General features: G+C 35.3%; 1 protein-coding gene across 4 annotated transcripts in view; it reads right to left on the bottom strand.

The window, feature by feature from the left end:
• TTC13 (tetratricopeptide repeat domain 13) overlaps positions 1-26,099 on the bottom strand; it is a gene marked incomplete at its 5' end in the record, with an annotated part of 42,330 nt that overhangs the window by 14,557 nt on the left and 1,674 nt on the right. For 2 of the 4 annotated variants that reach the window (XM_080389273.1, XM_080389276.1), the window contains 14 exons: positions 2,093-2,185; positions 2,689-2,821; positions 3,161-3,291; positions 4,375-4,531; positions 5,008-5,182; positions 6,481-6,622; positions 9,193-9,275; positions 11,646-11,756; positions 12,551-12,667; positions 13,759-13,851; positions 15,906-15,971; positions 18,097-18,167; positions 20,967-21,042; positions 23,944-24,038. In XM_080389273.1, the coding sequence (XP_080245399.1) occupies positions 2,093-2,185; positions 2,689-2,821; positions 3,161-3,291; positions 4,375-4,531; positions 5,008-5,182; positions 6,481-6,622; positions 9,193-9,275; positions 11,646-11,756; positions 12,551-12,667; positions 13,759-13,851; positions 15,906-15,971; positions 18,097-18,167; positions 20,967-21,042; positions 23,944-24,038 (1,543 nt within the window). The remainder of the gene's footprint in view (positions 1-2,092; positions 2,186-2,688; positions 2,822-3,160; positions 3,292-4,374; positions 4,532-5,007; positions 5,183-6,480; positions 6,623-9,192; positions 9,276-11,645; positions 11,757-12,550; positions 12,668-13,758; positions 13,852-15,905; positions 15,972-18,096; positions 18,168-20,966; positions 21,043-23,943; positions 24,039-26,099) is intronic. The other 2 variants (XM_080389274.1, XM_080389275.1) reach the window with 2 other exon arrangements.

Raw genomic sequence — 26,099 nt, 5'->3', positions numbered from 1 at the left:
CATGCTACAGAACTTATGACTAAGGCTGAATTCTTTATGAGAATACCTTTGAAATTATAAGCCAAATATAAAGCAATGTGTTTCTTCCCGAAAAACAGTCAAAAGACCATAAAGTGATCTCAATTACTAACAAAAGGGTGTCAGCTTTGTAGTCTTAGGATCTTCATTCAGCAGCCATTTTACAGTTGAGTAACGCAAGAAGGACATTATACAGATCTGTATAATCCATGAAGAGTAAGCTGTCATTTAGAAATCACAATGGACTAGAACATGCTTCAAAAGTGAAATAAAATAAACTTTAAAAAAACCTATTACCACTTCATATACTAATTTCATTTATCCCTCACCTCATGTGAAATCATCAGCAGGGAATCCAAAAGCAGAAACAAATCACTACAGCAAGGTGACCAATGAAAGCAGCTACTGCTTGGAATGCAGAATGATCAAACAAATACAGGTTTCCAGAATCAAAAAATAAATGCAATCACTATCCAGTACTAAAGTATGATTAAATTGTGGGGCAGTAGTATGTAGACTGCTTCCCAAAAGTCAAAGCTGAACAAACCCAAAAGACTAGAATTAGATTCACTGTGTGTCTACCATTCTGAATGTTCAGGAAGCTTATTTCAGATCTCTATGAAATCACCAAAATAGCTGGAACAGTAAATCATGAGTTTTGCTGGCATTCTCTGATGAGAGGAGAATAAGTACCTTGGCCAGTGAAAAACAGAGTTGCTAACACAGAGATCCTGTATAGGGACATATTTCCCTAGATTAAATGTTATTTTCAGCATGGTAATCACGTGTTGTGACATGAATGTCCTTCTGCCACCACAGGTCACCTAGAAATTAAGCTTTTACTCTCTAATTTAAAAGTAAACCAGGAAGAAATAGATGTATGGAAAGCATCTTTGTCTCAAAGTACAGATAGGTGTGGCTTCTGCTGTGTTGTACGTGTGATAAGAGAGAAATGCAGCAACAGCAAAGATGGATGGAGCTTGGAGCCCAAACGTGATACCTAGCTTGAGAGAAGACAGACCTGAGCATAAGACTGTTCAAGAGGCAGCACATCCTGCAAGGCAACTACTGATCTGCACTGGAGTTTGATGCTACATTGTAACCACTCCCTAAAGTAAAGCAGAGGCTGCTGGTGTCCTCTGTGGAGTGGAAGGCAGAGTGTGGACTCATTCTCATCAGCCTCTGTATGTAAACATTACAGTATCACTGTTTTTCTCTGCCTGAAATAATTCTTAAGTCTTTCCTTACCCTCCTTTTTCCACACAGCTTCTCAAAAGAGAAAGAAAGAGATATAAAAGCAGAATGACAGACCGAAGATGCAATACTTCCCATGGGGGATGGGGGTGGATAAGGTGAAACCTGGCTACTAAACCTATTTACTTACACAAACACACTTTGCTCCTGTGATTGACAGTGATGTGGCCACATTGAGTCTCTCACTTTTACCGCTTCATGGGAGGTAGCACTGTCATGACCCACAACACTGAGTCTTGCAGCATGGGAGAAGATGGAACGTACAACAGTGGTTGAATCTTAAATTTTACCTTTCTTTGGAAGTGCAAATGTTACCTTCCACAGGTTACTTATTTTGTCATTTTTGCTTTACTTTGGTCTGCTTTGAAAACAACTACAAGAACTATGTTTTTCCTCTCCACTGTAAATTGCTACTAAAACTAATTAAACAGCATTGTTTCATTAGTGCTGCTACTATCTTTGAGAAGCAGCATTTGCAAAAATTACAACTGTGATGAACGAAATCTAATCTTCACATTTAAAGTAATGTGGAGTTAAAAACAGCATGTAAAAATATGCATCTTCTGGATCCTAGTTAGATCTTGCTATAACACAGTTGTACAACTGAAATCCGGGAAAAAAGAGGAAATGTCATGAAGGAAAATTTGAGGTGCACAAAACACAGATGTTCCATTAGAAAACATAAAATAAATACTAAAGCAAAACAATAAGTACATATACATTCAATAAATACTGTAATGTGCTGTTTCATAAACAGCCAGGAAGTTTTGGTACAATCCTTTAGTGGATGTGGGAAGGCTGTTTGGTAAAACTCTCGTACCTGATTAAGTTAATGTGATTATTGAAACCTCTGCTAAGGCTTCGGGCAGGCATTTGGTCCAACCAAAGCACAGGCTGGTCAGGGTCAGCTATCCTACAAGGACAGAGAACATTAACATTGGCACACATTTCACTCCATGTAATATTTTTAACTAAGCTTTGTTTAAACAGAATAATTTTAGGCAAAAAAATGGAGTTCAGAGACTACAAAAAAGAACTTTTTATTGAAATGCATGTACAGTTTTGCTAAGAAAAAACCCAACCCATAACCATTTTATGTTGCTGGAGTTCGAAACTGTGTGTTTTTGTCAGCCTAAGCTAAAAGGTACCCTAAGGTCTTTCACAGCTTCGCCTCAACCCGAAAATGCTATTCCCAACAATTTCCCTCTCTTAAAAAAGAAGAAAAATTGAGTATTTTCAGAAGTGTACTCCCTGTACCTAAACCATCCTCTCTTATCAGAACACTTCCTAGTTAAGTGGCAGCAAGTGTTCATTTTCTCCTCTATGACTTCAGCCCTCCGGTTAACTGAAGCATGCATCATTATTACAACCAACATAAGGCTTGCTCTCTTTTTTGTTGTTTTTTTTTACCATTACCTTCGCCACTTCACAGCAATATCAAACATATCTCTCCACTGCATCAGTCTGGTTTTCCCATTCATACGAACTTTTGAGTTTGCCCAAGTCCGCTGCACAGCTTGCATTACTTCTAAAGTGGCCAATCCCATTGCTGGGGGTAGGGGAGGAAGAGAGGGGGGCAAACAACAACACAAACAGAGAATCAGTTAGAACCAAACATTCATTTCTGGACAGACCAGAAAATTGAAGCAGCAAAGTGATGTATTTCTAGGAAAAGAATTGCCAACATCAATAAGATATGGGAAATGATCATTTCCAGTCCCCAATTAGGTCAAGAAAGTGCTGACATAACGATTATTTTAATTTTAAACATTTTTATGTGACTTGAAAGGAGTGTAAAATTTGCAGGTAGCAAAGATACAGCATTAAATTATCACCACATTGACTTCCCCCCTGCCGCCCTCAAATTTACCAAGTATTTTCAGTATACCTCTATGTATTCTTTTATTTGGAAGAAATCCTGGTGTCTCATACTGCATCATGGAACCCAGATGATCAGCCACACATACAAGTTCTTGCACGTCAGGCTTATAGCTTTCAAAATTCTGAAATAACACATCTCTTACAGAGGAGAAAAACATGCATCAGACATAACTTGCCAACAAAAATCCTGAAAGTTGTAAAACACAGATTTGTTTGTATAATAATCAATATCGTTTGTGTGAGAAATACTTCAAAACAGTATAAGGAACACTCATTCCTCCTCCCACACCACTGAATACACACGGTAGTTACACTTAATATCTCAAATAAAATTCCAGTCTTACTGAGTTCAATGGTGGATCTTATTACTGTCACAACTAGTATTTCATCTTTAGATTTCCTCATAATAAGTGATACTAAATAAAGTTCACAGATAATATGCTATCCTTCAATGTTACATTCACCCTGAGGAATTTTAACATTAAGAAAACAATATGTATAGAAACCAGAAGCCTTATTCCATAACTTCTCCTGTAACTCTGTAAAAACTTCTTGTGCTAAAAAGGTGGATTCCAATCTGTATACAGAAAAGCCATAAATTTTTAACTCAGCAATTTTTTACATAGATAAAGCGAGTACATCTAGAAACTAGCTTACAGCAGGAGAAATTGCTGTATTTCCTTTAACTACGTCTTTTGAAGCCTAGCCTATTAAATCCCATGCTGTGTTGATTGAAATAACCCTCCTCCTAAAATACTGGTTATCTAAATTACTGCAGAGAATTTTTTTCCCAGTGAAACCCAGCTACCATTAAAAATCTATTAAGGATCTAGGAAATTAAACCTGTAACAAAATAAAACCTTAACACACAACAAGAAACTGTAATAAGGGTGCTACACAATGCTACACTGAGCACCTCAAACTTATCAACTCCTTAACATCAATTGAAAGAAAAAAAAAAAATAGTTTATCAGCAAGGCCATAGAATAAGAAACAACATTATGTGAATATTATTCAGGTGAAGACAGAAGTGAAGAAAATCATCCCAGGCTTCATTCTTTCTCTGAGCTAAAGCAACTCCAATCCCCTATGACTTGAAAACTGTTTACGAACCACTTTCATATATTGAACTTTTATGCTGTAATGCCTCAGAATAGCACTTTAAAAAGCCAAACTGAAAAAAACATTTGGAGTAGTCTTTCAAAAAAAAAAATTACTCACTTTATATGTGGCTGTAACCCTGGCTGTTCCTCATAATTTTCTATAAGAAAAGGAAGATTTTTGGCCCAGTGGTCCTTGAAATTTCCAGGAAGATCTATATCAATATTATACTCTGCAAGGGGAGTATCCAAATGTGCATGCAAGTATCTAGAATACTCTGGAGGAAAGAAATAAAATTAAATACCGTTTGCATAATCAGCCTTACTACATAAAACCAAAAAAACCCAGATTATATGTCTGTCGGTTATCCAACATGACTTTAATTTAAAGTCATTACTCTTAGATAATTTAATTTTGCTATTAGCTAATTTACAAGACAGAAATAAGTCTATTTCAACTAAGTACTCTTTACCATTACAAAGAAATGTATGGTATTTGTGGTCCTAGCATTTAATTGTATGAACAAGTAAGAATAACAAAAAAATATGAACAACTAAAATCAGCATACTTTTTTTTTTTTTAAACAGACATACTCAACAGTGCTGATGAGAATGTACAGAGTTTTCTTTAAAATGGCCATAACTACAAGCATACTTGCACTCTTAGGGTTCCCAGAGGATTTAAGAAAATAAATTTAAAAAAAAAAAAAAAAAAAAAAAAAAAAAGAGAGAGAGAAAACCAGTTCCAACTTACCTCGGAGGTATTTCACTTTCAGATATTCTGGGCTGGCCTTCTGACCGGGTAGTGGATCATTTAACATAACTTTAGTCTGAGCTTTTATACCTTCATAAAACTGTCCCATTGCAACATGGCTGAGACCTTTCATGTATTGGCATACTTCATTGTATGGTTCTAGCTGTAAACACCTCTAGGAGATGAAAGAAACAAAGCACCCATAAATCAAGAGAGAGAATGGGTGTCTTCAAATAAACTAACCTATTTGGTCAGAAGACCGCATGGAAAGATTTATTGATTATTAAGATCCACTTCCATCGCAATTTTCTTTCAAATAAGGTGCTGAGCACTTAAATTGCTAGCAAATACAAGAAAAAAAAATATTTTCAGCTTCATTAAAGGGGGGGAAAAAAGAAAAAAGGAAGTATCCATGTAAATAAGCTTTTGATCACACTTTGCTAGGAAGATAGATCATGTTTGCTCTAATGATGTTAGCACTACATAAGTTTCAACATTAGTTGAATTAGATAAAACATACTCCTGACAATATTAGTAATGTCATTTTTAGCTAGTTCAATATATATACCATGCCATTTCTACCATCCATATCTTCACTAGTTCATGCATTAGTACACCTCATTATGTTAGTCAACTATTTACTGTACGTTAAACATAGAAAATTCATATTTATCATTCAAAAATTAATGTTCTGATTCTTCTAGCTCATCATCACGTCTTTAGAAGAGCATTGCCATCTTAAAAGTTAAAGTATCTTTTCAATTACAGCACTATCTACAAATCATGTTATAGAAGATGAACACATAGTAATTTACACAAAGTGTTCTCCTTGGGATAAACACACACATTGAGAACGGGATGTAATCCTTTCCACAACTTACTTTGTTCCTTGTTTTAAGTATATGGACATATGATTTAACAAATGCCTTTACTGTTCTGTCTACAAAATGAGGAAGTTATTTACTTTTGTTTACCTATGGAAACACACATACATTTACAAGCTCAATGAATCTCAACATATTCTGAGTTTTCAAAATAAAGAAAATCTCAGAATAATTAGATAACTCTTGGAACTTTGTATGCTTACTTTAAGCTTAAAATTACAAAGACGACTGCATTCCTTCTTCCATCAGATTTAGAAAAAGCTTTACATTTCAACACAAACTAAAAATGTTAGCAAGAACACAACTACCAGTTTAAAAAAAAAAAAGATAAAACATTTCAACCAGAGCTTGGTTTTAGAAATTCATAAAACAGAGGAAATACCTTTGTTTTAGCAAGATTTCATTTTAATTTCAAACTTTAAGGTTTTATGTATCTTTTAAGACAGACTTCACAAGAAATTAAACTTAGTTCAAATGCACATACAGATTCAGCATGAAAAAAATTGAGATTTGTCCATTTTAATGCATTTGTTGAATACTATTCTTTGTTAAAACATCTTAATTTTGTATTTACTTAGGGCCTGCTTACCTTAAAATTCTTTAGGGCTTCATCTAAGCTCCCATGATGATAAAGCATCATTCCTTTGAGCTGTAACGTCTGAACATGATTTTGATTTAGCAGCAAAGCCTTCTGGAAGTTTTCTGTAGCAGCATCGAAGTTGCCAAGTTCTCTAGGCAATTCCATCAAGTGGAAAGTGAAAAATACAGAAGGCAACAGTGACAACGGAATTACTTGTTACAAGTTGTTATAATACATCCAAAGGGATGTCATTAAAGAGGAACACAGTACTAGTGGAACATTTCTTAAACAAAAGCAGTAATTCTGCAGCTGTTCTTCAGTGGTAATATCAGAACAGCTGCAGAGTTTTTTCACACCCAGAAATGTGTACTCCGAAATACAACCCCACAAGATCACAAATCTTCAAAATCCTCAGTGGATACAAACCATAAACACGCATGCCTATGGTATTTCTTCAGAAACTAAACAAAAATTTCCACAGAAAGCATTCTTGGAAAACACTACCTATCACAGGTCTTTTTCACTTCCAAATATAAACACATTTTAAAAAATAAACTACCTACTTAAAGGCTGAATAAGAAGAAAATCATACGGTCTTCGAAAGCTGAAGCTAACTAAAACCATGTTGACTGGAATTGCTCCATGTGCAGGACAGCTCTTAGTAAAAATAGCCATGGAGAAACTATCATTTAAAAAAAAACACCTTATTTTTTCTTTAGTTTTTTTATCCAGTACACTCTTTTTAAGTTTAAGATCATGAAAGTCTGTCTGCACCAAATAATATTAGATGAAATTAATCCAAACAAGAGCAACACTAGAAAAAAATACAAGATTTAGTAGATTTAAATACATTTGCCAAAAAGATTTTTTAGGCAGAATAGTGATTAACTACAGCTCTTTAGTTTTAAATAAATGCACGAACACCAAAAGTCACTAAATTTGAAGCAGGAATAGGTAAAATGTTGTAACTCGCATTGCACAGAAGGACAAATCAGACTAAGAATTGTCAATCTCCACTATAAAAATAATTCTTTAAAAGGTATTTTTAAGCATTGTCTTTGAAACTTATTTCATACAGAAGAGAGAGAGCATGAACTTAAAATACAAGATTTTAGAAAGAAGAATTTGACAGCTGAAGTTAACAGTGCCCAGGAGAAACGAGATTATTATTTCTGCCTGTTTTAAGACCTGAGTGTTCATGGGAAAGTATTTCAAACTTATCATAGCTGGTCACTAGTTACAGTGAAGAAGGAAAAAAAAAAAAAAAAAAAAAAGGGGGCAGAGTTATTCCTTCCCCTATTATTTCCTGAGGATCAGAGATCTATTGGAGGTAGAGGACAGTGAGAAGGAATTAAAGCAAAAAACTTAAGCTTCTTAGGAATACTCCTGTTAAAGTGACTTCTGCTTTGTAAAACAACAAAACAGTGCAAAAAGTGGCATTTCAAGGCTGGCATTTTTCTCTCCTTCAAAATAAATTTTCTTCTGATTAAGGTTTCTTGGGCACAGGGTAGAACAGCTGATTAACTAGAGAGGCAGTTCCACATCCAAATACAAAAAGTTAAAGTATTTATTGGGAATGTAAGGTAGCATCTGCCTATCTTCCAGGCTAAATTACTTACTATTATTTAGCACCTTAAAAATATCTACACACCCCAGTAACAAGTATCACAGAAAAACTCATGAGAAAATTAGTGATTCTACATCAAGTTCAGAATTCAGATACTGTAGCAACCAAGACACAAGCCCACAAAGAAAAAAAAATTAATTGACACTGCCTTCAGTGAATATTGCAGGTTCTGTATGCTGCAGGAAGCATAAAGCCTGATCATGTAATGCTTGCACACCAGCCCTACCTAACTTAACCCTTGCTACACAAAAGCCATTTACGTTGCAGCAGCATCTATGCTATAGATCAGTATTTTCCAAAAATAAGTATGTAAAATAGGAAATAAAAAGCCAACAAGACACAGCAGGTTGGGAAATGAACTACAATGGGCAGAGATATTCAGTTGCTGATTACATTATGTTCTTGTTATACAAAAGCTACGTATACTTTTCTCCTTAGTAATTATCTGCAGACCACCTTTAAAGTAATACATGTTATTCAACTATAAAATAAATTTTATCTTTAATATGAATTTTAAAAAAGAAAAGAGTGACTAGTTACCTTACTAAATAGAGATTGATTTTTTTAATTATTTGATTAATAGGTAAGAAACTACATGTCTGTATTAAAAATACCCTTTTAAAATAAAAAAATATAAAAATTAGCTAAATTCTTAGAACTTAAATCTCTTTGATGAAAGTAATTGATATAGGATCTAGCAGTTCTATAAGCAATACACACTGGGCAATGAGTTTCATAAATTTAAGTAGCACAAAAATCTCAGATGGCCACTAATGAGTATATTAATCAACAGATCATATTAAATGTTTCCATATTTTAAAAATCCTTTAGCATACCTAAAACACATCCTACTGAAACCCTTTGAGTCTGGGAGATTCAACGAGCTACTGGAGACTGAATTTAAAATACAAAACAAACCTAGAAAACATTTATATTGAACATATCCTGACATAGCCATACCGGCTGTGGGAGCTACCAAATACACATATGATTCTGCACAGTTTTGTAACAAATGTGTAAAACTTAAAAAGTGCATTTTAAAGAACACAATCAGATAGAAAACTGATGTTAAAACCATTTCCAAATGCAATTACCTGTAGGCTTGTCCCAGACTTTTATATGCATCTATGAAGTCTGCTTTCTGCTTCAGAGCTTCTTTGAATGATTCAATGGCTTCCTACAGAAAAATATCAACAGAAAAATTCGTCACTTACTGCATTCATTTAATTTTAGCATCCTCAGTAGTTACTGGCCATGGATTTACAGTTGTTCATCAAAACCTTTAGAAGGAACAAACAAGGCATGAATTTATTACAAAATCTATGGAGTATTAATCACATAATAAATGAAATAGTGCAACACTCTTTATGGTAATGACAGATTTAGCTGGAATTCCTTTGTCTGATAAGCCATGGGAATGAGTGATTCTTTTAGCATTTTAACAGAATTCAGAGATGAAATCCCTTCAGAGTTTGCTTTCAAAGCTCAATCTGGTCCCTAAGGCAAAGCAGTCTCTCCTTACAGTCTTCCTTCTTCATTTGCAATAGACCTCAATTTTTGCAGTCCAAAAGACTCCTTCAAATCTGTACTCTGCCTTTCACGGTTTTACTGCGTTCTGTGCTAGTTGCACAGTTAGCAAACACCCCTCGGAGGGATTACAGAGTAAGTGATCACCTTCACACAACAACAAAGTATTGCTGCTGTGAGGAATACAATGTAATAAAAATAACATAGCTAAAAATAATTACATACATAAGTTCAAACAAATCTTCCTCTTCAAAGGATTTGATTGAGAACTCAGGTTTTTAAACCCGACTGGCTATATAAATTGGCAAACACAGTACTAAGACTTAGAATTAAGGAAGGAATAATCAACTACTTTGTATTATGAAGGAATGCCTGAAAAGTACCTTGAAGTCTATAGCTCAAGAAATTAAATGCTGTAAGGAAAGAATCATTAATACCTTCAGCCAATTCAGAGATTCTTATTCAGAAAAACTATAAAATATATTCTGAGCACCACAACATGCACAAAAGCATCTACTGAACAAAACTATAAGATAATCACCTACCATTATTGATAGGCTCACGTCCTCTAAATTAAAACCAAGAAGATTATTCCCCAAAAAAAGATCCAAAAGCAACAATCTCTTTTCACTCAAAAATGAAAACTCTGCCACCCTCATCCCAAAGCTCCGTTTTCAGCAAGCCTAGTAAGACCTAACAGACGGTGTGTACAGCCTTTGTCTAAGAGGCACTCAGAACCTGACTGGAAACTAAAATATACCTGGGGAAGAAAAGCCACTCATTCACAATCTCTCAGGACTTGAATATTAGAAAGGGAAGACACTTCCTTTGAGAAAAGAAACTGGGGAGAAGGAGGTGGTGGTGCAGAAATGTGTTGATCTGCATATCAGAGAAAAAAAAAAAAAGCTTCTATTTTGCAAATTGAGACATTTATCCTTGTCAGTTATACTTCCACCACCACTTTCTGGGCTTTCTTTGCTGTCTACACCAAAATCAGAATTTCAATCAGACTATTATTTGCAACTAACGCATTTGACTGCAATAAGGTACAGACAGTAAGTTCAATGACAGCCTGAAGTTCTCATAGTATACACTGAGAGCATGGAGTTCGGGTACTAAGAAAGTGGAGAAGAAGCCTGTTTGCTAAAAAACCAAAAAACAAACCCAAACATGCAGTGATTGCCTAAGAAAGATACCGGACTGAAACTCAGGAGTCCTGGGCTGTCTCCAGGTTTTGTCAGGATTTCTTCATACATCCTTTAATGAATTTGAAGCTCATAACAGAGGTTAAAAAAAAGAAAGGTTCCACTTTGTTGGAATTTAAGAATCACAGTTGCATCCTCACTTTTCAGACAACTTGTCTTATTGCTCTCCCCTCAGGAAAACTGCAGCGATATCTCTAAACACTTCACAAGCAAAAAACAGGCGCAATATTATCACACGTAAAACAGAAGGTTTGAGTCAGAAAATGGTGAAACACTAAAAAAAAGCATGGGAAGAACTTCCCTGCTGTTTTTTAAATCTGAGGGAGAAACTATTTTCCCCGAATTTATATAAGAGCATTTCAGAATCAACATGTAACTGAAATACACATTCACAGATGCAGGGCTTTCTATCATCAGTTTCCTTGATTACCTTCTAGTTCATTTGAGGAATTTAAAATTATTTTCCTGTTTATCACACCTAGGGAGTCTCCATTTCATGGAAAGCAATGTTGAATATAACCATACAGATATTAGCAGAGATGCCAAATACAAACATCTTCCAAAGCACTCCACAAACACATCAGTTATCACTGATTTACCAAGAACCAGCAAGACCAGCAGTATTTACATGTCATACCATTAAGTACTACAGTCAATGGCAACTTTTCATTTTGCTTGCACTCTTTTGCCTTCAAAAGTCTCCCTTATGCAATACAAAATATGTATCAATACCAATGATATTTCTGCTATTTTATATAAGTAACTTGGAATACAGGGTATTGTTCTACATGAACTATTATTTAATACAGCCTTACCTTCAAAAGTCCTCTGTGAAAAAACGTTAAGCCTTTATAAAGCATAGCTATAGGCTGATTTTTGTTCAGTTCCAATGAGCGCTGAAAATCTTCATGGGCTGTTGCGTAATCCTGTGATAAAAGTAGAATTTCGATGACAGAGGAAACATCACACAAATGAAGAGGAATATATACACTTTTATTTTCATAAAAGTAAAGTACAGCATTATGTTCTACATATGAAGTCAGTCTCAGGGCTAAGCAGCAATGATGGTCAACTGTCAGTCAGAATACCAAAGACTAAGGAATGCACAATACACTTCCAACTTTTGCAGCAAGCGCTATATAAAATATAGCAAAGTAAGTGAAAAAATAGGTGGAAACAGAGTGAAATCAGAAGTGGGAAATCAGCTTTTTAATATTCATGCTATCTTTGAAGACAAAGTTACTTATTTTACATTAAGGCATAAGAACAACACGCACCGATCACATAGCAAAATATTAGCATTTTTGTAGGGGATTTTTGTGTGTTTGTTGTGTAGGGTTTTTTTTTAAAGTATATAGAGCAGTTACCACCTTGGCCATAACTGTTTTCCTGCTTAGACTGGCATTTAACAATACTACTTAAATGCAGCTGTAGGTTATAAATCAAGTCAAATTCTTTATCCACATCCTACTCCTCAAACACAAAATCTGAGATGTGCATACAAGGTACTTGCCCTCTGATTCACTGCAGATGAAATACTTGAAGAATACCTCTGAACTGTCAAAGGTCAACTACAGCAAAATCAGGGCTTTTGTTGCTATTTTAGTTTTTAATTTAAATAGGAAAGAAGCTCTTAAACAAAAGTAACAACTGGCAAAAACAAAGTATTCAACAACATCCACACAACCAAAACCAAACAGAATCCCTAAAATCCACTAACCTCAGATATGAAGTAAAGGGTACCTCTGTGCCTGTAGAGCCGTGCTGATGGTTGCAGCTGAATAGCTTTGGTGAGATCAGATAATGCTTCACTGATTCGTCCTAGTGGGGACAATATCTAAGAGTATAAAACAAATGCATAGTTTAGAGCAAACAGGCTGAATAGATTTGTTTTAGAAATATGAAGATTATTTTTTTTTCATGTTCAGCTGCAACAGAGTAACTGTATTTGCTAGAACAGGCTGTAAAGTTCTACTACATAATTTTCAGTACTTACTGCTTTTTAAACCCCTATCAAAGAGAAAAACTGAAAGCATTTTTCTCCAAAAAAGTATCAGTGTACATGAACATAACCAATAACATTTGCAGAAACCTAGTATTCCAAATAAAAACAAGTCAGCCCAAGCAAAATACTCTATTTCAACACATTCAACTGAAAATCTAATTAAAATACTCTCATTTTCTATTTTGAACAATATTCTCCCCAATGGAAAATGGTCTACTTTACAATTATATGAATGCCTTTCATATTTTAGAGCAAGATTATTATCAAATTTATTAATAAAGCATTAAAAACATGAACATTGTGAATTACAATTTCATATTATGGCAGTTACCATTATACAGTATGCTGACTTTAATAAATATTTATGCTTTTGGTTTGCCTACAAAGCTGCTTCTTGAAATCCATTTTCTGTAATTTAGTTGGCAAAACAAAATATCGTTTTCAAAATGAAAAATACCTGTGTATCTGAATGATATTTAACTTATATGCATTAAAAATGAAACCAAAACATGCGTTAAAAACTCATGCTTTACAAGTTCAGTGTTTTACCAACTAGTCCTAACAGTGTCACCTTAGTAAATGTATTAAGTGCAAACAGTAAGGTCCAAGTGACATTTAGATTCATTAAAAAAAAAAAAACACCAAACCATACATGATCTTGCTATATATATAGTATGTCAAAAACTTAACACTTAGACATAATATATGCCATTCTATTGGCTATAGTAACTCCATATGGTATATGTTTCATTTAAAAAAACCCATTCCATCAACTACACTGAGAGCATGTGTGTATCTTAAAAGGAGGAATGTTCACAGAAAAACACAGGTAAGAGCTTTAGTCATTAAATCACTGAAGAAATACTTGAGAACACTGTGTAACTGCACCTTCTCCAAAAATCTGAAAAGAGAAAAACACTCACTTCTGCTCGCTGTTCAAATACTTCAGGATGATCTGGTGCTAGACTAATCACCCTACTGAGCTCAAACAGAGCAAGTTCAGCATTTTTCATATCCTGAAAAGGAGAGAAATGAACAAGGTAAACAACTGTGCACACTTACAAGTAACATATCATGAAGTCTGAAGGACAACAAGATTAGCTAAGTTACTGCAAGCGTATCATTCAGATGAAAAGCCCTTCACACCTTTGCTAATAAAATTAAGATGCAGTATTGTACAAACAGCTAAAAAACCACCCCCACCTATCTGCTATAAACAAGAAAGCTAAACTTTGCTTGTACACATCATCTTTGTGCTGTAGCTCTAATAATTTATTAATATAACTGAATAAAAATTAGGTTTACAGCTCCACAGATACCTTTCTTGGCAGCCAAGTGTACCCTCACCCACCAGTGTTTTCATCAGTACTATCTGTAACCTAATCCAAGTAGTACTGGTGAATGTGTTGATGCCATCAGCATCTTGGCTGTTTTTACGTTGTCCTCAATAAATTGTAGGGTAGAAGCAATTACTTAATTGGGAAAAAAAAATCCAAACTGCTTATATAGCAAGTACTAGATTAGATTTCATTGATGTTTTTCAAGGCAAAAAATTTTGCGTGTTTAATCAACATAATCTTTTTGTCTTGGAAGTGTCACTCGCAGAAACTTTTACGAAGTGAAGCTGTTTCAACTTCTAGCTGAACTGAGGAAACAAACTCATGCTGGTGTTTAAAACATGCAAATATGAGGGACTTCAAGCTCCTGACAGCACCACTAAATAATTAAATATTCTGCACAAAGGAAATTTTCAAGGAGTTATTCAACTATCCTTTCTTCTAGAATTCCAGCAACCATTCAGTCACAATTCAATGAGCCACAAACTCCAACTACAAGGACCATAGTCTACTTCTAAACTTATATTTACTCAGTAAATTGAGCAGCCAGCTATAATTAAGTAATTATTAAAAAAAAATCCAAAGTTAAATATCAAGGTGGTATATGTATCGAGAGGTGCCTCAAGAGGCAAGCAGCAATACAAAGCCCATTGGACTGAAAGAGCTGATGATGCTTCCAAGCTGCAATAGAAGACTTTTGTTTCCAGATACAGACTAGATGTGGAGACAAATTCAGTGGGACTTCATAAACCTGCCTCTCACAGGCAAGATACTGCCTGTTTTCCTATTAGATAACTCTTTACAGTGGCTGTAGCTCCCAGCCTTACTATCCACCACCCACAGCTGTGCTTGTATCATCTTTTTGCACCCTTGCTTCATGCTGCTTTGCTTCCACAGTCTCTTGAATGAAATGTACCCATAGCTTGAGCAGTATGATCCACTAGATCCCGCTATGTTATGGGGCACCTACCAAGGGATGAACACATCATTATAGTAGTGTTGTCTCACAGAGTTCGTTATACCTGGTGTGGAAAAACCCAATCTCACACACAGAGCTGAGATACTATTTATTGCACGTCTGCGAAGAGATGGGTGCTACATGGTAAATCCACAAAGCTAACGTGCCTCTTAACACATAGTAAAGCATTTTATACGCTTTGAACAACTGTTCATAATTACATTTAGTGACACTTAACTCTCATCTGTTCTTATGGACCTCATCTCCATTTAAAGGTACAACATTCTTTTTTTTCCACCCCATGTTCTGTAGGGAGGGAGCTTTGTTAGTAGGGGCTTTCTTTGCTCCAGGGTAGATTTTTTAGTATGCTCATTAGAAGAGTTCACACATAGTTCAAGTAATTTTCTGTTTGATCTCATTAACCATTTAGTTCTCCTTGAACTCATCTTATTATGCCCCAGCTTGACGTATTTATGGTGTCTACTCCTTCTCCCAAGGCCATGTTTTGTTAACTATTTTAACCTCCTCTGTTTTCCAAATTCTTTCTTTTTTTCATTATAGATATTTACATAATTTGTCTAAATTTCAAGTTTAACAACAGAGTGACCTTCTATTAAGCACATAAATGCAAGCTGGTTGACTACAGTAGAACTGCATAAAGACTTTGGGATGTACCTATCAAGTCCTAATCAGTCTAGCTCCTGTAAAGAGTCCTTCTTATAGTTTGGATTCAAATAATTCAGTCAGATATTAATTTAAATAATTATCTGCTTACATGTAGTCCTTTTTTTCCATATGCTATCCCTCGTCCATAAATTGCACTAACCAGCTCCGGTTCTTCCTGTTAAGATTAAAAATGAATACAATAATCAGTTGTGGTTGTTCTGGTAGTGGTTTTGTTTGCAAAAAGATATCTCTCTCCAATATGTATTTAATTCTTACTGATATTAAAAGTATTAAGCAATGAACAATCACAGCTGTCAGGTAAAGAAATTGATTGTATTATACTCCATACAACCATAGATGTCCAAACTTCATTTCTTGTAACCTTCTTGGTAATTTTATGCCTTCTTTTGTCTAATGTCACTGAAGCAGTAATAAACAAATACAATTTTCCATTCAAAGCTTGTTTTGTTTGTAATTTAAATTTGAGATTTAAAACTGGGAAGCAGGAAGTTGTGACATCCTGATGAAATTTGTGTTCAGGCAGCAACTAAAACCAGAGGTGTTCTGCCAAAATAGTTCTGCAAAATTCAAACAAACTTTCCTTGGGTTAGATTTAAGTCCATGACTTTCCAGCCACCTAAGGGGAAGCATCTTAGATTGAACAAGAAATAGATTGCCTATGTTATTTACTCTGGCCATTGTTTCCCATCCAAATTTGAAGAACTACAACAGCAAAACTGATCTTCTTGGCACAATGCCTATTGCAGTCAGTCTCCCTGAAAACCAGTCAGGAATCACACCATCTTCACACCTGCAAGCAACACAGCTGTGCTACAAAAGTTTGTAACATAGGCCTCCTCTCATTTAACTGGGACAACTGCCAAGAAATAAATTCTTTCCTCCACAAAACAACAGATACGTGCCACACCAATGCTGACAGCTTGCCAGACTTGAGCAGATTCCAAGTGTATGCTTGCCAATGTCAATTTGAGGTAACTTCCCTACTTTTAATACAGTGGCTAAGCAAGGCTTTTTTGTTCTGCTAAAAGTTTTAATACTCACTTCATACATATTTAAAAGTGCTTTACAGAAGACAGAGTGAATAATTGTAACCAATTTACAGCCTTTCAGGCATACAATAAGCATCATATTCATTTCAACTCAGATGTGTGCATTGCAAAGATACTGTATTATAAACACACTTCTCACAATATCTTTCTACAGTCACTGTATCTTGCTTATCTTCACTCACATTAAGCTTCCTTCTTAATAAAGAGAAGGCAGGAAACAAAGTCCAGTGGTTTTTAAAGCTGGATTTCTCATTATGGTTAAAAAAAAAAATATAATAATTCCTCACATTAAAACCAAATGAAAGACAGAGATCACTAAACATCTAAAACAAACAAACGAAAAAAACCAACAAAAAACCTTCTGGTTCTTTGATAAATTCCCTGGAATAATTCCACTGAGTTGCCACACTTTCACTCAATTTAAGTACAGGCCATATGACATCTGAGCTAAAAAAAATATATGCTAGTATTTGCAGTATTGCTTTCAGTTTGCGTTTGTGTATTACAACCAGTTTAGATCAAAAAGCAGGTCCGTGCTTCTGATAGTTTCAGTTTCTTAGCCATGAAAATACAGTATTCTGAAATCAGCTTTAGTTGAAGCTTTTAAACTATTTGGGTTGGTTTTATTTTAGAAGTTGCTATCTTTACTTCATAGAAGAAGATTCAGAATTCTTTACCTTGGTCAGAAAAAAAAAAGTTAAAGTATTAGTTATATTTTACTTATATATTAAACTCATCAAATGCTTACCACAGAAGACAGATAAACCCATCATACAAAAATCACTTAGCACTGTGAAAGCAACACAGTACTTGCCACTAGCAGTAAGTGATCTCTGTCAGGTTTTTTTCTGATATTACTGGCAACATGGTAACCGTCACCCAAAAAAATCCACATTAAAATGTCTCAGCCTACACATTAAGAAAGCAATTAAAGGAACTTCAATTTTGCACAGGTCGGATTTCTGAAAATGCTTTGGTTTTTTTCTTGTCAAAAGTGCCATAAAAAGTTTATTCCTACAGATGAGAAAAATACTCACCAAATAACCAAGACACTGAATCACCTGATTTTAAGAGTATGCTTATGTTTGGTTACGGAAAAAAAATGAATAGAATAATTACTCATATTAAATTCCTTAATTGAATCTTTCAATTAAATAATTTTGAATAAAAGTGTATTGTAATATCCAATTTCATAAAGTGATTTTTTAAGGTTCCAAACAGAGAACTCACCTGCAGCATTGTTGAAAAATGTCGTATGGCTTCATCATACAAGCTGTTGCCAATCAACACGTAGGCAATTGCTAACAAAACATTACAAATGTAAATAAAAAAGCAAAAAACATCTGTGGGGATTTTTTAAATATATTTTTTCAGTTTCATTGTATTTAATACAAGTTCCTGCATTGCACTGAAGATTTAAGAAGTCAAATGATTTCTGAACTGCCACTGAAATGACTTCCCTCAACCACTACCTAGCATTTATTAATTGCTCAATTCATATTGCGTTCAGCAGAATTGTTTTGGGGTTTTGTGGTTTGTTTACGGTTTTTTCTCTTCTTTTTACAAATAGTTCAGGAAAGGCTCCATGTTTGTTTCTAAACTACCAGGAAAAGTACCACGATCCCATTTAGTAGCCCTAGTTGCTTTCTCAATTATATGTGAGCCTGGATAATACTGGCTAACTTTTTTTTTGTTAATTCCATTTAGAGAACATCTGATTTTACTTGTTTGTACACATTTTGCTAAACTTCATTAGCTCACAATAAGTTTTTCCTTCATTTGAATTATCCAGAAAAACCTCAACTAAAGTGATTCCATTAAAGATTTGAAAACTACAGAATCTTTTCCCATGTTAAAATTACGAAAAGCTTTAAAGTTCTTTCATATCCTTCTGCTGGAGTAGAAACCAAACGTTTGAAAGAAACAGACCATCGTTTTAGAAACATGTTCCTGTAATCTCCACAAGATATAAAAATACAGTCAAGTCACAAGACAAGAAAGCTGTGGTTGCACTTGCATGACTGAGGTTCAGTTCTCACAGCTGAATATCTCAGGATTGTTTCATTTTGCATGTTTTAATCTCTCACAGTTCTTAACTCTGGACTAAGCTCTGTCTACACTGCCCACAGAAAACAAGTATCTTGCGGACCAGAGCTGTGAAAGTTAAACTAAAACTTTTCCCCAGGCAGTTCGCACAAATGGCTGACAGGGGAACTAAGAACAGGAATTCATCGTTCCCTATACTTCTAATGAGTTTTAAGACTCATCCAAACAGAACGGAAGAGGCACTTATCAGCTTAATTATTTACTCAAACATGAGAAGTGACAAATAAGCCAGGTAGAACAAAAGTATTTTTAAAAGGACACTGACACTTATCCTTCCTGCAGGCAGAGCCACATTGTTTTGGCAGTGTTGCTAAGCTCTGTTCATTAAAGAAGGAAAAAAGTTAAATGAAAGAGAAATAAGACATATATTTAATCCAAAGATTGTCTCATTCTTGGAGCATTCCTATTATGCAGAAGGCAGTATTTGTGTGCAATATAAGCTTTTTCCTCAATACAAAAAAAGCTTCACTTGGTACAGATATATAGCACTGCCAATGAAGGAAAGAAAACTGGCAGGGTGAAGGATAGGTTGAAGAGCTCTTGAACTTTCCTCATTTCAGTATCGTCCAAGACTACACAGTTCTTAGTATCATCTTTACAGCTCCAATCCCCAAATACAGAACACTTCACACATAAGACAGTATTAAGGAAAAAAATGGAGGAAGCAAGATAAAGATGACTCATGGTCTTGCTGATAAAGAGTTTATTCTGTTAATCCAAGACTCCTGGCAAAACACAGGAGGTCGTAAGACTATGTCTGTAAAACTATTGCAAGTTATCGGCAACTAGTAGCTGATATAGCATCAGCTTCTTTTAAAATAACATCTTTTAAATCTTTTCACCTTTAATTGAATACTACAAAAATAAAAATAAGTACTTTATTACAAAAAAAAATAATCTAGGAGTTAACAATTGTCCATTAGCCCAAGTATTTGGGTACCAACACTGTTCAGAACACCCCATTCACATTTTTCTTAGAACAACTAAAAGTAAAATGCATAAACAAGAAGGACCCAGGCTCCTCACATGACATACTTGAAATAAAGTGGGTAGGGAGGTGCCAGCCTACAGGCCAAAAATGAGGAAACAGACCTTCTGGCATAGTCTTCCAAGGCTACACAGCAGATACTAAAAGCATCAGACATTTTCTGTTGGATGGAATTTCAGTATTTGCAGGATTTTATGAACATATTTAAGTATGCTATGAGCATGAAAAATGATTAAGCTCCCAAATTTTCCTGGGCAAATTTGTGAAGGCAGAAATTATGTCACAGAAAAATTGCTGACAATTTAAAACAATCATTTTAATTTCATTAGGCAATTTAATGAGTACAGTCTCCCTTTGCTTTTATATAACAGTCTGCTGCCTTCTTTGACATACATCCTTAACAATCTCTTTGCTGCCTTATAGTATCCTGCTTCCTACAAAGGATACATTTGGAGAAGCAATGCAAGTAACTCCAAGTAATTTGAGAAAAGTGTTTCCCATTGCTTCCATTTTCTGCAGAGTGTGCTTTGAAAAAATGTCAAGTAGCAGCCTGTGTAAGGACATAATTCAGAAAGCCTTCCTGCTGTTTATAAGTGTTTATTGGAAGAGTACATAGAGAGGGGAAGACTAATCCAAGATCTACGCTTGATAGAAAGCATTGGTAAAATCTTCTGGGTGTTTTAATAGTTTTAGTCATCAATAATGACAGAAAAAGGGAAGGAGGAAGTAGCTGAGACTGTTTAACAAGATTAAACAAAATAGTTTTTGGACACCTGCTTAAGCAATCATGTTGAAGAGTTCTAGTGAACAAAGCAGAAAAGATTTTTAGGAAGAGATACACATATTTTCTTTGCGTGACCAGAGAAAACTCACTGTATTTTCAGGCTTACTGGGATCACTTTAAAATTAATGTATCACTAAGGAATCATCATTTTAGTGTCAAAACATTCAGTGCTAATAATTAGCACGTAATTCACCTGCACAAACCTTATGTACGGCATCTTACCCAATTCTTCATTTGTGTTGTCATTATCAGTAGCAAATGGAAATCGTTTTTGCTCTGCAAGCAACTTCGCTTGACTCTGTAAAACATCATGGTTTTTAAGTGTTCAGCAAACAATAGTAAAAAATTTAATAGAAAACCTGTGTCTTAAATCCTTAAGAGAATGCCTTAAATTAAAAAGTTAAGAGTAATGCGATTGCTTTAAGGTAACTGAAAACAAAATCATTCCCAGTTCTCCACAAAGAGAAAAATTGCTCTTCAGTCAGGTGCTGCTGTTATGCTCTCTAACACAAGGCTAACCAACCTTTGAGATGAATGGACATTATCTGCCTTTTACCAGTGTCTGATGTTATATCTGCTTAACATGAAGTTTTGGAAATCTTTCTAAGACACATGCTACTTCATATGAAAGCTTATACTCTTTAATGCATTAATTATTCCTTCATCTCCTTCAAAGGGTACTACAAAAGAGTAAACACTGACAATGAAACGCTGAAAAGAATATTGCTCCAGAAACAAAGGTTAAGCTTAACTTAACAGTGCTGTACTAAATTAAAAAGGCTGTCCTTTTAACAGTGGCTTTGCCAGTTACAGACTTTGTTCAGCCAGTTGTAGCCTCATCTAAGATTTCTGTTCCTCAAATAATGTGCCTACAGAAACCAATACTGCCAAAGACAACACCTCAGAAATAAAGTCTTCATTTTCACAAGTATTTTCTATAGATAGCTGTAAGCCTACCAGAGCAGTTTATGTCAGAAAGGTACAAAATGCTCATTTAACTAATAGGCCTTCAAAACTGTTTTAGGAAGCAAGAAGGGGAAAACATTACTTCTGGTACTGCTCAGTTCTCTTCCTTTGCTTCAGCTAGACAGCACATATGTACATCTTTAACTTCAGAGAAGCCAGTTAAGCACCTTAAACATCAGAGAATATATTTAATTCATCATTTCCTCTACTAAGAGGACTGCACTTTGTCCTTCTCCCGTCTGCTTTTTTTTTGCTTGCTCAGTCAAAAGTAGCCTTGTTACTTGTCTGCATGACAGATATTTCAGAGATCTACAAAAAGCAAAAGTAACCAGCCAAATCTCATTGCACAGTTTCTGCCCTCTTCATCCAATAATCTTAGGAATGAGAAAAAAGTATGATCTGCTCTAAAAATTTGGGTATTTTGTAGGGTATGAATGTTTAGCAAAATCTTGTTTTTACTGCAATTGGAGATCATGTATGAGCTCTACATTACCCTGTGACATTCCGAGTATTATTACTCCACCTACTGCTGCACCTACAGTAACAGAATGGTAAAGGTTTTTTTATTCATGGAAAAAAAGTCCTTAAAAACCAGCACAAAAATGGGCAGGGTTCAACAGGTATACCAGTTGGAAGACTAAATCTACATTGCAGACCACATATTCATAAATCACACACCTCCAAACACAACCTTTTTGCATCATTAATGGCCTTCAGGTAATTTTCAGAAAGTGATGGTCAGTTTTTAACTCTGCAAAACATATTCTGTAATTGTCTTAATGTTAGAAAAAAAAATAATTTTTACTGAAGGACAACCTCTTCCTTGGTGAATTTTACAAAAAAAGGCCTACACTTCTTTGTCTGCAGACATAAGATAACATATAGCAAGACTCTACGCTGGGTACTGGAAAAGCTATAACCAAAAGAAACTGCCATTACATTAATACCCTATGAGTTACAGAGCTGCATGTGACAGTCGGCAGGAAAAATACCACAGTTTCCCCGCCTTCATCTACCTTGTCTGTTGTGTTATCACAGAACAACAGAACACTGTTTGGTTCTTGGGGTGGTGGAGGAAGGGGATACATACTTCTTCAACAAATTCTGAATCCAGTTAGAGGTTAGAAATCCTGCAGCTCTAGATGCAAAAATGGCAAGTCATTCTGCCTTCAATAAATGAGAGAAGAATTTTCACCACAACACCAGTTCCTGATAGGTTGAATTGTTGCTTTCTTCAAAACATTTTTTTTTAAACAGGGAAATTTCTTATAAACTAATACACGTTTTGCTTACTTAGAAAGAATTGCTAGTACCCCTAGGCTAGACTAGACAGAAGGTCTGACCGGTATCTGAAGAAGTAAGGCCAAAGAAGAGTATTCAAGTGAAATAACTGATTTGGTGGAATTGCAGTAGAGTAGTTTTATTTCTGAATACCACCTCTGGAGAAGTTGCTTCAAATTACAATATTGTTTCCATGCTCCCTCATAGCCAATAATTTCCACAAATTTGCCGAGGCTTCTTTGTATAATCACATGTGAATTATTTGAAGATTTTATATATCTGTGACTCTACTGGACTGAAGAAATAACAAACAACCTGTGTTCTGATGTAGACTGATGATCTTGAACAAGATCAATAAGTGAACAGTAGCGTTGCAAGAAAACCCAAATTCCAAAATAATTCTCTTAAAGTCTCCCTACCAAGAGATACTCTCCTTTTGTTGGAATGTTCTCCACATACCATGTCTGTATTACATTTAGTGAAATATGTTCTGAATTCTCTATCAGTGCCCAATGTTATTTCTGCAGTGATTGCAAGTCATCACTCCTACTCTTACACGCATTTTGTGGTAAACCCCCTCAGGTAGTTAAATTGGGTAAAAACTAACACACCTCTCCCTTTTTCAGCCATAGCCCCTGCACACCTAAAACTAAAAAACTAATTGGGAGGCTAATCCAGGTGACGGTTAGCTTTCAGTGGAAACATCAGCTTCAATTAGATGAAACTGCTGACCGCCCTAGAGATTCATGATGGAGTACTACGAAATCATACTTTCATGAGCAACTTGAGTTCATTCATATTTAAGCCTTTGGGGACCTATGCCTACTGATCAATAGATTCTATCTGTAGTTATTTGCCTGAACTTCATTCTAACTGGTTATGCAGCTAAAGTAATTTGCAACTTCAGCAATCTATTAAAAATTATTTTGTAATTATATTCTTGATAACATACCAGAATTTTTTCTGTGTTGAGAGAAAGCACAGATTCACAAGATGAAGATGCTCCTATGTCACAATCTGATTCATGGAAGTGCAAAAATGATGAATCTGGGGGAAGAGAGAGAAAATACTTTTATAAACTCAAAGAGTTACGTGTATGTTCTATTATAACATCTCACATTTCCTCATGTCATCTGAACAGCTTCCCCATTGGGCACTCCACAGGGCAGAGCTTTCGTGAGGTGCTTTCAGCCCACAGCACATCCAAACAGCCAGGGAAGCAATAGCTGACACAACTGCTTTTATATAATTAGTTTTATCACTACTTCTGCTTATGCTTTTGGCTAAAGATACATGGAGGGAAAAGAAAAAGTGCTGGAAAAAAAAGAGGGGGGGGCGGGCAGGCAGGATAAAAAGGGAGGAAGCTGAAAACAAATAAGAAAAGTTTAGGGTAAACATGTCCCCATTTGGCATTATGATTCTGTTGTTTGGCCCAAGAAATTAAAGATAAAATTATCATTCCAATCCCAGAGAGGAAAGTAAATGGAATGGACCATAAAGAGTAGGGAAAGAGCTACTGCTGGAAGTCTAGGAAACAGAGGTATAAAGACTGTGAAAAGCAGACAGAACAGTAAACCATAATTGACTGAACATCTGCAAAGGTCCCGAAGGCCATTACAAAAATGTTAAGATTGACTGAAATCTATGAAAAGCTAAACACAGCCTGTTGGCATAGCAGAGAAAAAGTGTAATAAATGAAAGAAATTCAGAAGGAACAATAATAATCAACAAAATCCCCCAGACTGATAGACTATAGAAGTCACTATTTTACCTACATGGTACTTTTAACTGCTACCCCAAAAGAATTATTAGCTTTCAAATCTTCAGATAAAGCTTCTATTAACTTAAAATATTTCAAGAGTAAACAAGAAAAAACAAATCTCTTTGATTCCATGTCAAAAATACCGAATTTTATCATCTCCCCTAATGTTTGTAAATGTAAGCTTGATGCCAAGTTTGAAAGGCTGGGGGGCAGTACGTGTTTCCAATTCACTTTTACAGCAGTGCTATTCTCATATTTTGATTACATAATGGTTACAGTTACTTACTCCCCATTTCTCACAAGTACAGTGCTAAAAGAGAAAAAGAAACAGTCTTCTTTAAAGAGATGTCAAAATGGCATCTAAAATCATTCCCTGTAAATAGAAACTTGGAACTAAGTTGGGCAATAAACAATAACTGGTGGGAGAAGTTTTACAACAGAAGGAAGAGGGGCAAAAAGCAGAAGGTTAAAGTTTACGGTCAGACAGTTCCAAAAGAACAGTGTCTCATCACTCATAGTTTCCAGAAAAAAAGTTGCCAGTAAGAGGTTTCAACACTGCCCTTTGCTCTTCACCTTGGCCAAACCCTCCCGTGCTACGGCAGCATTATTAACACATTAGTTCTGTGTTGGTGCTTGGAAGTCAGTGACAGTTAAAAGCCATTTCTGTGGATTCACTGAGCAGTATTTGCATCACAAACCAAAACAAAGTGGTGCATGCACAGCCTAGCCTACCTCCAGGATAACTTCCTACTTAATAGCAGGAACATAGGGAAGGAAGTTTTTACTAAGGTGCCAGGGAATAAGAACAGCCTGTTACAAAGGACCCTTCAAATCTTGCAGTTCTTGGGGCAACAATCTCCTTTACTCGTAAGGAAGAATGGATCTGTCTTTTTCTCAAAGTTAGATGCAGTCAAACCTGTACCACTCTGCCTCATTAACAACTTTATGAAAATGCAAAAACACTAACCAGAGAAATTACCCTGGACCCTACAGCAGGCTACAAGAGAAACTATCAGAGATAAAAACATTCTCAGCTTCTGGGAAAGCTGTACTAAAACAAAGACTGAGAGCTTATGGGATTTTTTTCAACTGGCAATTTATTTAGCCACAGGATTTCCATAGCAAGGAGTGAACTGCTATACAGCTATTTCAGGGGAAGTATGCTGTTCTCTAATTAAGGGTTATCTTATCACCAGTGTATGCAAAGTGTCTGAGGTACCTGATGATTTAAGCAGAATTCCTTATATCAATCCCAGTTACACTGGTCTCTTTCAAACAACAACCACCATTAAATCAAAATCTAATCTTCCAAATACACTTCTGAAGGAGTATCCTGAGTCAATCAT

Source organism: Falco punctatus (assembly GCF_963210335.1).
Source record: "Falco punctatus genome assembly, chromosome: 5".
In the NCBI taxonomy this organism is placed as follows: Eukaryota; Metazoa; Chordata; class Aves; order Falconiformes; family Falconidae; genus Falco; species Falco punctatus.
Note: the sequence above shows the minus strand (reverse complement) of the source record. Positions and strands in the feature narration are given on the sequence as shown.